General features: G+C 38.5%; 1 protein-coding gene across 1 annotated transcript; it reads left to right on the top strand.

Annotated features, from left to right (window-relative positions):
- The first annotated feature begins 249 nt into the window (after nt 1–249).
- Nucleotides 250–12,050, top strand: degs1 (delta(4)-desaturase, sphingolipid 1). Its single transcript, XM_054600663.1, has 3 exons — nt 250–474; nt 6,446–7,188; nt 9,236–12,050. Exons 1-3 carry the CDS (start codon nt 393–395, stop codon nt 9,380–9,382), a joined length of 972 nt encoding a protein of 323 aa, XP_054456638.1. The 5' UTR covers nt 250–392; the 3' UTR covers nt 9,383–12,050.
- The last annotated feature ends 719 nt before the right edge of the window (nt 12,051–12,769 follow it).

A 12,769-nucleotide genomic window follows, 5' to 3' on the forward strand; every position in this document is an offset into this window, starting at 1 on the left:
CTCCGATGCATCCCCGATATAACGGGCGGAGCGAGGACACATCCGGGTATCTGGACCGTACTTGGCTGAGTGAACTTGTGTATTGGAACAGAACCTGGGCCGCTAGATGACGTTTCACACGTTCAGGAGGACACAAGTACAGAGAAGTTCACTGGTTGAGAACCGGCCACGGGATGAGACCGACCCGACGGCGTTCAACAACTGCGTCACTCCACAGCTCCTCCTCCAGAGGAGCTGGGAGGACTGGGAGGAGGAGCTGCAGGGAGCTGGCAGAGCAGACAGGTCGGCAGGCTGGTAGGCTGAAGAGAAACAAAAAGAAAAAGGAGAACATTTAGTAAACGATCTTGTGTTCATTTGCTACTAATAAAGTTGTTAAAAGATCGATCAGAACGATGGGGAACCGGGTCGCCCGTGATGACTACGAATGGGTTTACACGGACCAGCCGCACGCCGACCGGAGGAAGGAGATCCTGGGTGAGCTAGTTTACCCATAAACAAGCTTTAGACCAACATAGTTAGCCTGGATACAGCTGTGCTAACTCGGGTTGGTAGCTAGCTTAATAGCCGTTAGCTCAACGTAGGATGTTAACATCACCACATCAGCTGACTCTGCTAGCGTAACCTAGCTAACGGTTTCAATGCTAAGTAACTTCCTAAGGTTGGAGTTCACGTTGGTTGAGTCGTTTTTATTTAATGACCCACACACACCACCGTGTCTATTACCACCTATAAGTGTGAATAGTCGTATCATGTAATAGTTACAGCTAGTTAGCTTAATGAAACATAACGTTAGCCGTGTGGACTTACAGCCACAGTCATGTCGCCACTCCCTGATGACATAACGTAGCTCACTGCTGAGCTTCCCATAGAACAGTTAACGGTTTAGATACTGACATACAGGGACACACCATAACGGACACATAAAGATATAAAGACATAAACACATGTAAAGATATAAAGACATAAACACATGTAAAGATATAAAGACATAAACACATGTAAAGATATAAACACATAAAGATATAAAGACATAAACACATGTAAAGATATAAAGACATAAACACATGTAAAGATATACAGACATAAACACATATAAAGATATAAAGACATAAACACATATAAAGATCATAAACACATGGTGTTGTAAAGTTGGCCTAAACATTATGAGAGATGAAATGAACAGCCAGCTTTACATAATGAGAACTAAAGCGATGTGAGTATTAGTTGTTGCACTTTTACATTGAGAATATTCGTATTAGTTTGTAGCACTTATTATATTCGTATTAGTCTGTTGCAATTATTGTTTTCGTAGTAATTTGCCTCTGCACTATACTTTTGCTCTGGTTTATGCTTTAAGATGCTTGTTTAAGAAAGGAGATGCACTTATGACTTCTGGTGACTAGTAGTTCTCTTGAATACCTATGTTGAATACACTTCCTGTAAGTCGCTTTGGATAAAAGCGTCTGCTGAATGACTGTAATGTAATGTAATGTAATGTAGATTGGTGCAGTCATACAAACATTGGGCCTAGATGCTGAATATTTTAAACAGAATAATATAACTGCAATAAAGTATTAGAATAAGATACAGAACATACTGTATTTGAAATAGCTAAATTAGCATTGAATTGACTATAAAATACTTCTCTGCCAAGCATGCCAGGGCCATTTTTGTCCTTCTACTTAAATGTATTGTTTACATACTCATTACATTACATTACATTACAGTCATTTAGCAGACGCTTTTATCCAAAGCGACTTACAGGAAGTGTATTCAACATAGGTATTCAAGAGAACTACTAGTCACCAGAAGTCATAAGTGCATCTCCTTTCTTAAACAAGCATCTTAAAGCATAAACCAGAGCAAAAGTATAGTGCAGAGGCAAATTACTACGAAAACAATAATTGCAACAGACTAATACGAATATAATAAGTGCTACAAACTACTACGAATAGGATAAGTGCAGTAAACAAATACGAATTCAATAAGTGCAGCGAACTGATACGAATACAGTAAGTGCAACAACTAATACGAATGCAATAAGTGCTACGAGGAAGGCTCAGGGTAGTGCTTCTTGAAGAGGTGAGTTTTCAGCCTGCGCCTAAAGATGGGCAGACGTCAGTGGGGAGTTCATTCCACCACTGAGGGGCCAGGACAGAAAAAAGCTGTGACCGGGTGGATCGGCCACAGGGACCTCTGAGCGTCTATAAAATGTATATTGTCAAAATGTTATTAGGTCCAAAAAAATTTGAAAATTAAAAAAAACATGATCAACTGCTTGTGAAGAAGTATGATATGAGGTCTATGTATTGTGTTGTAGAGATATCTACTGAAATGAGCATGTTAATCAACTATCTCCAGCCCATACGGTCTTGTAACACCACTTGTAGATCAAAGAAATTCAAGGAGCTGGGAAGAGGACAATTTGGGCATTTTTGCTTGAAGAATGACTCAAGAGATAAATGTATTATCAAAATGGTTACCAATGAACATGCTGTTGATTAATTAATCAGTATGTTGTATTTGATCAAACACTTAATGGATCCCAAATCAAAAATGTGAGAATTTGCTTCTTTACTGTGTTTTAAACTACAGTAAATTGAATATCTTTGGGTTTTTGAGAGTTTTTAGCCCAAGTGAGAATGAAGCATTAATTCAGAAAAACAAAACATAATTATCTGAATGTTTCACCACAGTTATGTTCTAAACCACAAATAATCACATCCACACCTCCTCACAAACCTGTGGGAAGGTGCCGGATTTGAAATGAATGCAGCCCAAGTCACACTTTATCTGTGTCTGTCTGTGTTGGGACTGTGAGGTCGGTGAGCCTGGATATGCAGGGTGGCGTGACAAAGCGGCAGTGTTTGACCTGGGAATGAGAACGGGCTGCACGCCCTTATTATTGGCTTGGCTCCAAATGCCCTTAACTGATACCCAGAAGAGTCACAACCACAGCAAATAATAAGAAAAGAGAAGATACTGGCTGAGGACAGGGTCACAGGGATAGGGATAGGTACAGACACTGCCAAACACTTCTAGTAGGTCATACATTATGATTGAGTGGGATTATTTTTCTATCAGTCTATACATTATTTTCTTTAGGAAATTACTACATAGAATACCTTTTTAATATTTCAATATTTTATTCAATCATCTTCTCGGAAGGATTAACTGTTACAACGTGCACAAACTTTAAAACAGTCTGTAACGTTAGTTTAAGCCCATTTCTCACTCATACATCTGCTGAACATATTGATCCATCAATAATTCTAATCCAATGATCTAAGCATACCATAAATAATTGTGTTACAATGGATCATAAAACTCACACTTCAGATCGAGTTACGGATCAAATCACAGACCTGATCACCACAAAAGTAAATAAGGAAATAGAAGATTTTATTTTTATTGATTAAAACAAATTTTGTCATTAGAAGATTTAATGATGCATTATAAAATGATTAGAGGTATTGTAAACAGAACAGAGCGAACCGGTCGAAGAACAGAGCCTGAACACATCATAATGCAATTGCATGGAACCTTTGTTGTTTTTTTACCATTAAGCTGGCTGTCACCCTAACTAGCCCTACTCCTGTCAATTTAAACACAGATTGACTATTTACAATGTTACATCAGAGATCACTAGAAAAGCCTAAATGCGGATGTCCTGCTCGCATGTTTTACTTTATTGGCGGATAACAATAGTCAGTAAAACTTTATTTCACACCGTTATGACAAACGTTAAGCTGTGTAATCTATCCGCGGTTCACATGCTTGCTAAACTGCAAGGTGGTCCGTTACACCACTAATAGATGGATTTATATGAAATGGACCTTTCTGCATAATGTGCATACTTTAACTTGTTACTTTAAGTATATTTTGATGCTAATACTTTTGTGCTCTTACTTTAGTAAAATTTTGAATGGGCTTTTACTTTTACCAGGGTATTTTTACACTGTGCTCTAGTAAGCAATTTAATAATTTATTATTAAATTTGTCAATCAAGTAGCTAACACCGGTGTCTACGTCATCGTCTTAAAACTTATGCGTTAACGCCTGTCCACACTGGGAGGGAGCCCCAGAGTTTTCAAACTTATTCGTCCTCGGGAGAGTTTTTAAACTTATCTGTTTTCAATGCCCTAAAACTCTGTCTATTATAAAACGCATATCTTTTTCTACGTTTACACTGACCATCCACCGTGTAAACGTAGAAAAATATGTGTTTTTAAAATGGAAAGCAGTAGTATAGACATGGTCTTAGTCTTGCTTTTTAAAGAGCTTAGCTGTATGCCGAGGTGTCCTTGAGCGAGACACCTAACCCCAAAATTGCTCCCCGGGCGCTTCATTGCAGCCCACTGCTCCTCCGGGATGGGTCAAATGCAGAGAACCGAATTTCCCCATTGTGGGACTAATAAAGGCTTAATTATACAGTAACATGACTCAGGCCTCTCCCACTGACTGCCAGTTCAGCCTTTGGGGGCAACATAGTCATGTGACACAGGAGGTCTTGTATGCTGAGACTTGTCTTTCTGCTGTAACCTCCCAGTTCCTCTCAATCAGATAGAACACATAGGCCTAAATGTAGCCTGGAGGCCTTTGAGCAAGACTGGGGTACTGGCTGGACACTGGTTGATGCGGCCTTGAATGTCTGTGACCATCAGACATCACGCGTTTGAGGTAGAATATTTTCTCCTGCATGGAGTGTGTGACTGTGTATTGCAAATATTCCACTACCTCCTGGATTAACTATGTGGCGCTAGAGAATATGCGCAAGAATGCATTATGTTGCTCTATAACACGTGTAGACCACATCATATAAATGTCACGTCAAGTGGATGCTGTTTTTTCACAAAGCGCTGACTTCCTGTTGCTAGTAAGTGGAGCAATGACTATAAGTAAAAATAGGCTTGAAGACATCCTCAGGCCATTACTTTTATCGAGCCTGGCAAATTTCGGACAAATTTGAGCTGTAAATCCAGTGGAGTTACATTAGCTTGTTTATTAATGGGGAAATCGCATAAAATGGCCGCCACAATACGTCTATGCCATTCCATTAGACGTAGAGATTTTGAGTAATTGTACTGATCAAATTTGTAGTAGATGTGCTAAATTCCCCAGGAGGAGTTTGTTGAAGTACAGCAACTGGAAATGTCATAAAATACATGAAAAATTCAGAATGACCGACTTCCGGTTGGGTTTGAAGCATGGCCAAAGACTTGTTTTTAAGTCTACACGACGGCACATGAGTCGTACAAGGACTTCTTCGTCAACATTTTTTAGGGGGCCAATATTGCCAATCCCAGGGACCAAAACCACATCAGTGAACTACATTTTGGACTTTAAATGTGTGCCAAGTTGGTTATGTTTTAAGCCTTTTTAGTACCTCAAAAATACCTTCGTTTTCATGGCATAGAATGTGTCGCTACAGCAACTGCGTTCCACAAAAGGTCAAAAGCTTCATGGGCAAGCATTATGAACACATTTGATGTCGATCAGATTTACTTACTAAGACTAGCAAGCCAAAGTCTCAAACGTGAAATTTGGAAAAGATCTGACCATGTGGAATCGAGTTACATCAGTTTATTTGTTTATGGCGAAGGATCAAAATTTGACAAGCCGCTACGTCACTGCCGTTCAACTAATCCTTGCAACCTTCACAATGAAGCACAATAAAAGTCTCAAGGCTTTCTGACAAAATTTGAGATGGATGTGATGAATCTGTGAGGAAGATGTGACCTGTAACTTTCTCTTACCACAAGATGGCGCTATTACTATGATTTTAAATTGTCATGTAGATGCCTTCAGGGTGGGAATGTTATGGAGCATGAGAAATTTGGAGAAGATAAAACAATGTACGGCCAAGTTACAAGGCGAGATGTATCCGTGGAACTCCACGGTTACATCTCTTTTGATAACTTTTAACTGCAAAGGTCTCAAGATTATACTGACTGAAATTAAAGTCAATTGGGATAATTCTCTAGGAGGAGTTTGTTTAGGTACAAGGGTCTCATTTAGAAAGCAGTGCGTAGGATCTTGAAATAATATGGATAACATTTGACAATATTTAACTGGAAAGCTTTTGTGTCAAAATGTGGTTATGCCAGTTTGCACTGTAGATGATTTTTTTCTTGCTGCTGCCTTCTGACCTCTTACATAATGGTGGGGGATGGGTAGAATATATTGTACAAGGTGTCAGTAGTTGTCTCAGCTACATTGAAAGGCTTGTTTGTGCCCAGTTTGTTTGTTCTGGACAGTTTGTGACATTTATTTAATCTAAATAATGCATCTGTATAAAATATTTTGGTTTTATTCAAATCATTAGCTGAATTCCTTAATTTAAATGTTGTGAAATCAGATAATCTGATGTTTAAATACAAAGTGTTATAATCAGCATATGCATCTATACTGAGTTTAACTGAAGTCTCTTGTTGTTATCCTACAGCCAAATACCCAGAAATCAAGTCGTTGATGGGTCCTGACCCAAGGCTGAAATGGATCGTGTGCATGATGGTAGCTATACAGTTTTTAGCTTTCTACATGGTCAAAGACTTAGACTGGAAATGGGTTTTGTTTTGGACTTATTCCTTTGGCAGCTGTATCAACCACTCAATGACCCTTGCTATTCATGAGATCTCCCACAACACAGCCTTTGGAAACAACAAGGCCATGTGGAACCGCTACTTTGCCATTTTTGCCAACCTGCCAATTGGCCTGCCTTACTCTGCCTCCTTCAAACGCTATCACCTGGACCATCACCGCTACCTGGGTGGAGACGGGGTAGATGTAGACATCCCCACTGAGTTTGAAGGCTGGTTCTTCTGCACGCGCCTCCGCAAATTAATCTGGATTATTCTGCAACCGCTGTTCTATGCTATTCGGCCCCTCTGCATCAACCCCAAACCTATCACTCGGCTGGAGGTGACCAACGTAGCCTTCCAGCTCACCTTTGACATCCTGCTCTGCTGGCTGTGGGGGGCCAAGCCTGTGGTCTACATGCTGGCTGGCTCCATGCTTGGGATGGGCTTGCACCCCATCTCTGGTCATTTCATAGCTGAGCACTACATGTTCCTAAAGGGCCATGAGACCTACTCCTACTATGGCTCCCTCAACCTGCTCACCTTCAACGTGGGCTACCACAATGAGCACCATGACTTCCCTAGCATCCCAGGACGCAGGCTGCCAATGGTTAGTACAGCTGCATGACTATGGAGATCATTGTTACCCACAGGTTGCACATATCACGCTGTCACCTGCATTTACGAGGTTAGGAAGGAAGAAATCAGTTGGGTGAATACAAATCTGTATAGGCAGTGAGCTTAACAAAATCCTCTGACAAACACAGGATGCGCAACAATGTTACTGTGTGAGAGTGGTGTTTCAATGAAACCCTTTTAAAAATGATTATTATTTACTTGAACTAACAATCAAATTGATTTAATGTCAACAACACAGCATCAACAAACATGACAAGACTGAGCTATCTAATCTTGAGACAAAGAGAGTTCAGTGTTAGTATAGAAAAAATAAAGTGTTTGATATTGAGATAGAACTAATTAAATCAGTATCTTGAGAGAATAGTTTAAAAAAAATATGTTTGTATGTACCGAGATTATGAGATAATTAAGTCAGGATTTCACACTGTGGGTCCAAAATTAATTGGGTCATGATTTTACATCATAGGTTCAAAAATAATATATTTACCATTAACCCTTCTCACTTTAGGTTGTAAACAATACTTTATCTTACAATCTGGTTCTCTCAATATACATGTGTGTGTAAGGACTGTATCATTAGACAAGAGTCAACTGGCAACTGTAATCATTTTATTATTTATCTATGCACTTTGCTACTGTTAATGGTATTTAATCTGTGCAATGGCAAAGTGCACATAAATAATTAATGAAATTGTTACAGTGGGCCAACCCTTAGCCTGCAGACTGACATGATCAGTGATGGTTTGAAACACATGAGTCAAAGTTAAAGAATACAGTTCTTTAACTTTTGTGTGCTTACATGATTTGCTTTTAATTTTAGCATTTTATATGCCAACTCTATGCATATAAACATGCTTATTTATTTTTGCTACAGGTTAGCATGGTTAATGCTAAATGTGTGTAGTGTCTATTCTCACCTACAATAGATTAGAAAACATCTGATTTTACAAATGCAGATTCCATTCAGTACCCCAACCATCTTCATGGCTTCTCACATTTACCTGTCTTCTATAATAGGAGCTAAAAACTAAAATCTTCAGCATTTAAGTTACATTACAATCATTTAGCAGACGCTTTTATCCAAAGCGAGAGTTGAAACGTATTGTAAAACCACTAATGTACGTGACAAACTAGAGGTATAAAAACATCAGAAAAGGCTGTAAAAAAGGGTCAAACGTTCATGCACTAAAGATTTAAGACAAGACTTATCCAGCACAAGATTTTGATGGTAAGAGTAACAGCAGTTACAATCTTACTCTTGGTGTTTCTCAAAGTTTTAGAAGGATCTTTTAATGCTTAAACTTCAACGATGTCAGATCATTAAATCCTTCCGATGGACTGTTTTCTTAGAATTCTACAAAGGACATTTCCTTAGTTCAGAGGATTTTTCAAGCTGCATGTGCGTGTCCTTGGTATTCTAAAATAACCCCAATCCATGTGCACAATGTATTTTCCTGTACCCAGATTTGGAAATGGGGAAATATTGTGTAAACCGTCACTTATTTCACCTCAGCAGTCTACCCAAATCTGTTTCTGGACAGATATTCGATGGTAAATTGACAATCCAGTTGCTGGACCTTTACTTATATCCAAAGCCTATTTTAAATGTTTGGAGCAGCATCTCCCTCCTTCAACTAGCTATGAATAGCACTGAGGCAAGCTACAGCAGAGAGAAACAGTAGGGCAGAGCAAGCATACTTTCAGATCTGTGAATTAAGGCTTGTTGAAAGTAGAAAGACTTTGTCACGTACAGTAGTGGTTTTATAAGGTTTTATAATATGTTTAACCTCAAGCAGGACATTTTTGATGACTTATTTTGTTTATGTCAAGTTTGAATGTATTGTGTTTTACAAATCGGCGAGGTACCAATACTGTGTTTTTTCTGGTATGTTTGAGGAGAGTTTAACAGCAGCATCAACTTGTGTGAAAACAAAAGGGAAACTACAAAATGATCTGTATGTTTCAAACATAAAAGTATTTATGGGCTGTTTATCCTTTTGTTTTCTCTTTGTTTTCAGGTAAAGGAAATAGCAGCAGAGTATTATGATGACCTGCCTCAATACACATCGTGGGTGAAAGTCCTGTATGACTTCATCATGGACGATGCACTGAGCCCTTACTCTCGAGTGAAAAGGAAGCTGAGGGGAGATATCAAACAGGAGTAAATTCACCTAAAGCCGGGGAACAAAGCTTCAGCGTCCATAGTTTCAGTAGTCCCGGCTCACCATCCGGGACTTAACAGCTTTTTTGATATTAACACATTCAGCATGGGAAATAAGGGTGGAAATTGTTAGGGTGCTTTTCCTACATTCATTCATTCATTCATTCATTCATCTTCCGTAACCTGCTTATCCAGTTAAGGGTCGCAGGGGTGCTGGAGCCGATTTCAGAAAGAGAAAATTGTTTCAATTATTTGTAATACAGCTCAGAAAGACAAAGATTATGAGGTAAAATAAAAAAAAATGTGTTTGTTAGTTTTGTTGGTTGCAAAAAAGGATTTGGCTCTGATCAAACAAAGAGTTTGTGATATGTAATCTAAACAAGCTATAAATGGACGGGGGGGATTGTTATAAAATGTTGGTACACACATTGATGTCCCCCTCAGGATGAATTGTAATATCTCTGGTGATGTTCTTATTTCTCAAAATATTCAAAATACAATACCAAATATTCTCAATTTGTCCATACTATGGTTTAAAACTAACCCAAATGTCCACTGGAGCATCTGTATTTTGGTCAGGCTCTTTCACTGCTGGCCATTCTAGCTAGTGTGCTGATGTGCACTGAACATGAAAGTGCTCTTTACACACTGGATTTTCAATATCTCTGAGTCCACAAAGTGTTTATTACCACACTGATCAGTAATGTGTTGTTTTTTCATCACAAAACAACAATGAAATATGAACAGACTGCTGGAAGGCATGCTTCTGCTTCAAGTATCCATTAAATCCAACCATTTAGTTAGAGCTCTCTTGTCCTCTGCTCACTTCTTGTCAGCATCTTAAATTAGTGTCTCTTTTGCAAAGAGTTTGGGAATTCTTCATTGGCTGTAATTAGCCCTCTTCAACCGAAAAGGGGCCATTTAGAATTTTGTTTGTTTTACATGTATTTTATGCAAACAATCTCAAACTCCTCCCAGAAGGTTTATCAGATTTGTCTCAAATTTGGATGGTATAACCTTCCAGCGTATGTGGTACTAAGTTGCAGAGGAATAGTCAATACTTCCAACGGCAGTTATAGGCACTTTTAGGCATGGAAGTTAATCCTCCTAGACGAGTTCCATTTCAAATTTGGTCGGAATAATTTCAAAACCTTCTCAATGTTAAATTGCGAAGCCTTTGGGTTTAGTGCAATGTGCATGTTTCGTCATTACATGCAAAGCTTTTGTAACTTCACTTTATATTGTCCAATCTGCCCCAAATTCCACATGCTGTACAAGAGTCCAGACCTTAAGGAATCTACACATCCATATTGAGATATAGTCATAGCACCACCTATCGACAACAGGAAATGAGCAGATTCTGATAAAGACCGTCTAATAAACATGAAATTTCAATGGTATGATCCACGTATACATAGCAACATGATGTATAATTATTGTGATTTCCAGCACTGTCTTCCTGCCTGTACCGCAGACATGCAAATTGGGCAAGTGGTTGTTCATCGCTGCTTATGTTAAATGCAATAGTTTCTTCTTTTTTTTTTATTGCATTGCTCTTTAACATGCACCACAATAGTATGCATCCTGTTGTCATGCTCCATACTAACTGTGACTATAACAAGTCAGTTTAAAGTTGAGTTGTTTGTGAGTTGAAAGTGCATTATTCCTCAGTGCCTCAGAGCTTTGTTTTCAATTATTTGTTGTGTTGATTTAAACTTTATGAATGTATTCACTTTGATGAAATAAAGTTAATGATAACGACTTAAAAGCCAATGAAATAAATGCATTAATAAAATATACGTTTTACCTTTTAGAATGTTATTCCCAGCAATAGAGAAGAGCGGCCTTTAGACCAGGGGCGTCAAACCCCCAAAGACTTGGGAGTGTGGCAGCTTCCTCCTCTTGTATAACAAAACTCCCGCACACTGGCTTCTTCACTTGCGTATAAATGTATTTTAGTCACGACGTTTCGGTGCGTAGACCTTCATCAGGTTATTTTACATGGAAGTAAGGATGCATGCATTTAAATAGCATTTGGGGTTCGTAAATGGGTTGACATCCACAAATCAAAACCATCGACAAATAAACAATCAATTTACATCATATGTTCATATGTGGCACTAAAAGCCTACAAACATGAAAACATACACATAATATATATGAGGTATGTCTTCAATCAAAAAACACATAAAGATAAATATAGAAATTGTAGAAAGGCTATAATGCCAAGATCAGAACTTTCCTATTTCTTTTGTAGGACAAGATTTTTAGGAGTTTGCATAGGTTATCTTCTAAAGTCTGTCCCTAGAAAAGAAAGGACAAAATATGTCACGTTGTTTTAAAAACAGCTTCCTCCTCTTAAAACTCTCTTAAAGTCAAACTCTCTTGTAACGGTTTTGACCTTTTTTATAAAAGAGGGGTGCCAGTCAGAGTCACGTCTGACAAATAATAATAATTATAAATGGAAAGAAAATAGGTCAGTCAAAACATACAAAAGTATAAAGTAAATGCCCAGTAGTAACGAAATATGTCACCAAAAAACAGCACTGCATAAACAAATAGACAACAGCTCAGTTCAACTTTAAGAAACGTATCCTTAAAGTTCAGTCCACTCTGCAAGTTTCGTGATGATAAGCCAAACAGTTTTCAATTTAATTGTGTTGCCCTAATAATAAGAAACATTTGAAGAACAATAGGTCCTACAGAGCGTAGGACCTATTGTTCTTCAAATGTTTCTCATTATTATTATTAGGGCCTGAGCACTGACGTAGTCAGAGCGACTACGTCAGTGCTCAGGCCCTAATAATAAGAAACATTACAGTTTCAAGAGGGCCTTCGCGGCCGACGTTGTCGGTGCTCGGGCCCTAATAATTATTTCCTCAGAGTTGCTTATGAGAAGGACATCTGGAATACCCTGCTTAGGACCCTGATAAGCGGATGAGAATGGAGGAATGGAGAGTCAGCGACATTAGAACATATTTTCCACTCGGGCTAACGTGACTTCGTTATCGTGCTTAACCGTAAAACCTGTTGTGTGATGGGGTTGATTCAACTTTGCAAAGTGAAAAAACGTGGTGTCTTAACAAATAACTCCTGGTAATTGTCTTCTGGTAAACCTGTCTTTAGAGAATATTTATTTTCTCATAATTTAACAAATAAAATAAAAAATTCTCGAACTATGACTCTTATGTTTTGGTTTCGTAATTAGGGTTCTAACCCCTATTGAGTTTGTGCCAATTTGTTGTCTGCCTTGCCGGCTTCAATTCCAGAAACATGAAACAAATGGTGGCTGGTTGCTGTTATAAATGCTCAAAAATGTATTTTAGGAAAGACCAAGCCCCCCACACCATAAGTCTGATTACCCTAAATTTGACACACATGTCCAGCTCAA

This window comes from Anoplopoma fimbria, chromosome 6, assembly GCF_027596085.1.
Source record: "Anoplopoma fimbria isolate UVic2021 breed Golden Eagle Sablefish chromosome 6, Afim_UVic_2022, whole genome shotgun sequence".
NCBI lineage: Eukaryota > Metazoa > Chordata > Actinopteri > Perciformes > Anoplopomatidae > Anoplopoma > Anoplopoma fimbria.

Bases quoted from the DNA above. Each gene is read 5' to 3' on its own strand.
- degs1 (XM_054600663.1), top strand. From the start codon at position 393: ATGGGGAACCGGGTCGCCCGTGATGACTACGAATGGGTTTACACGGAC. The intron at 475-6,445 runs GTGAGCTAGTTT...GTTATCCTACAG, and splicing joins CCGGAGGAAGGAGATCCTGG to CCAAATACCCAGAAATCAAG. The intron at 7,189-9,235 runs GTTAGTACAGCT...CTTTGTTTTCAG, and splicing joins CAGGACGCAGGCTGCCAATG to GTAAAGGAAATAGCAGCAGA.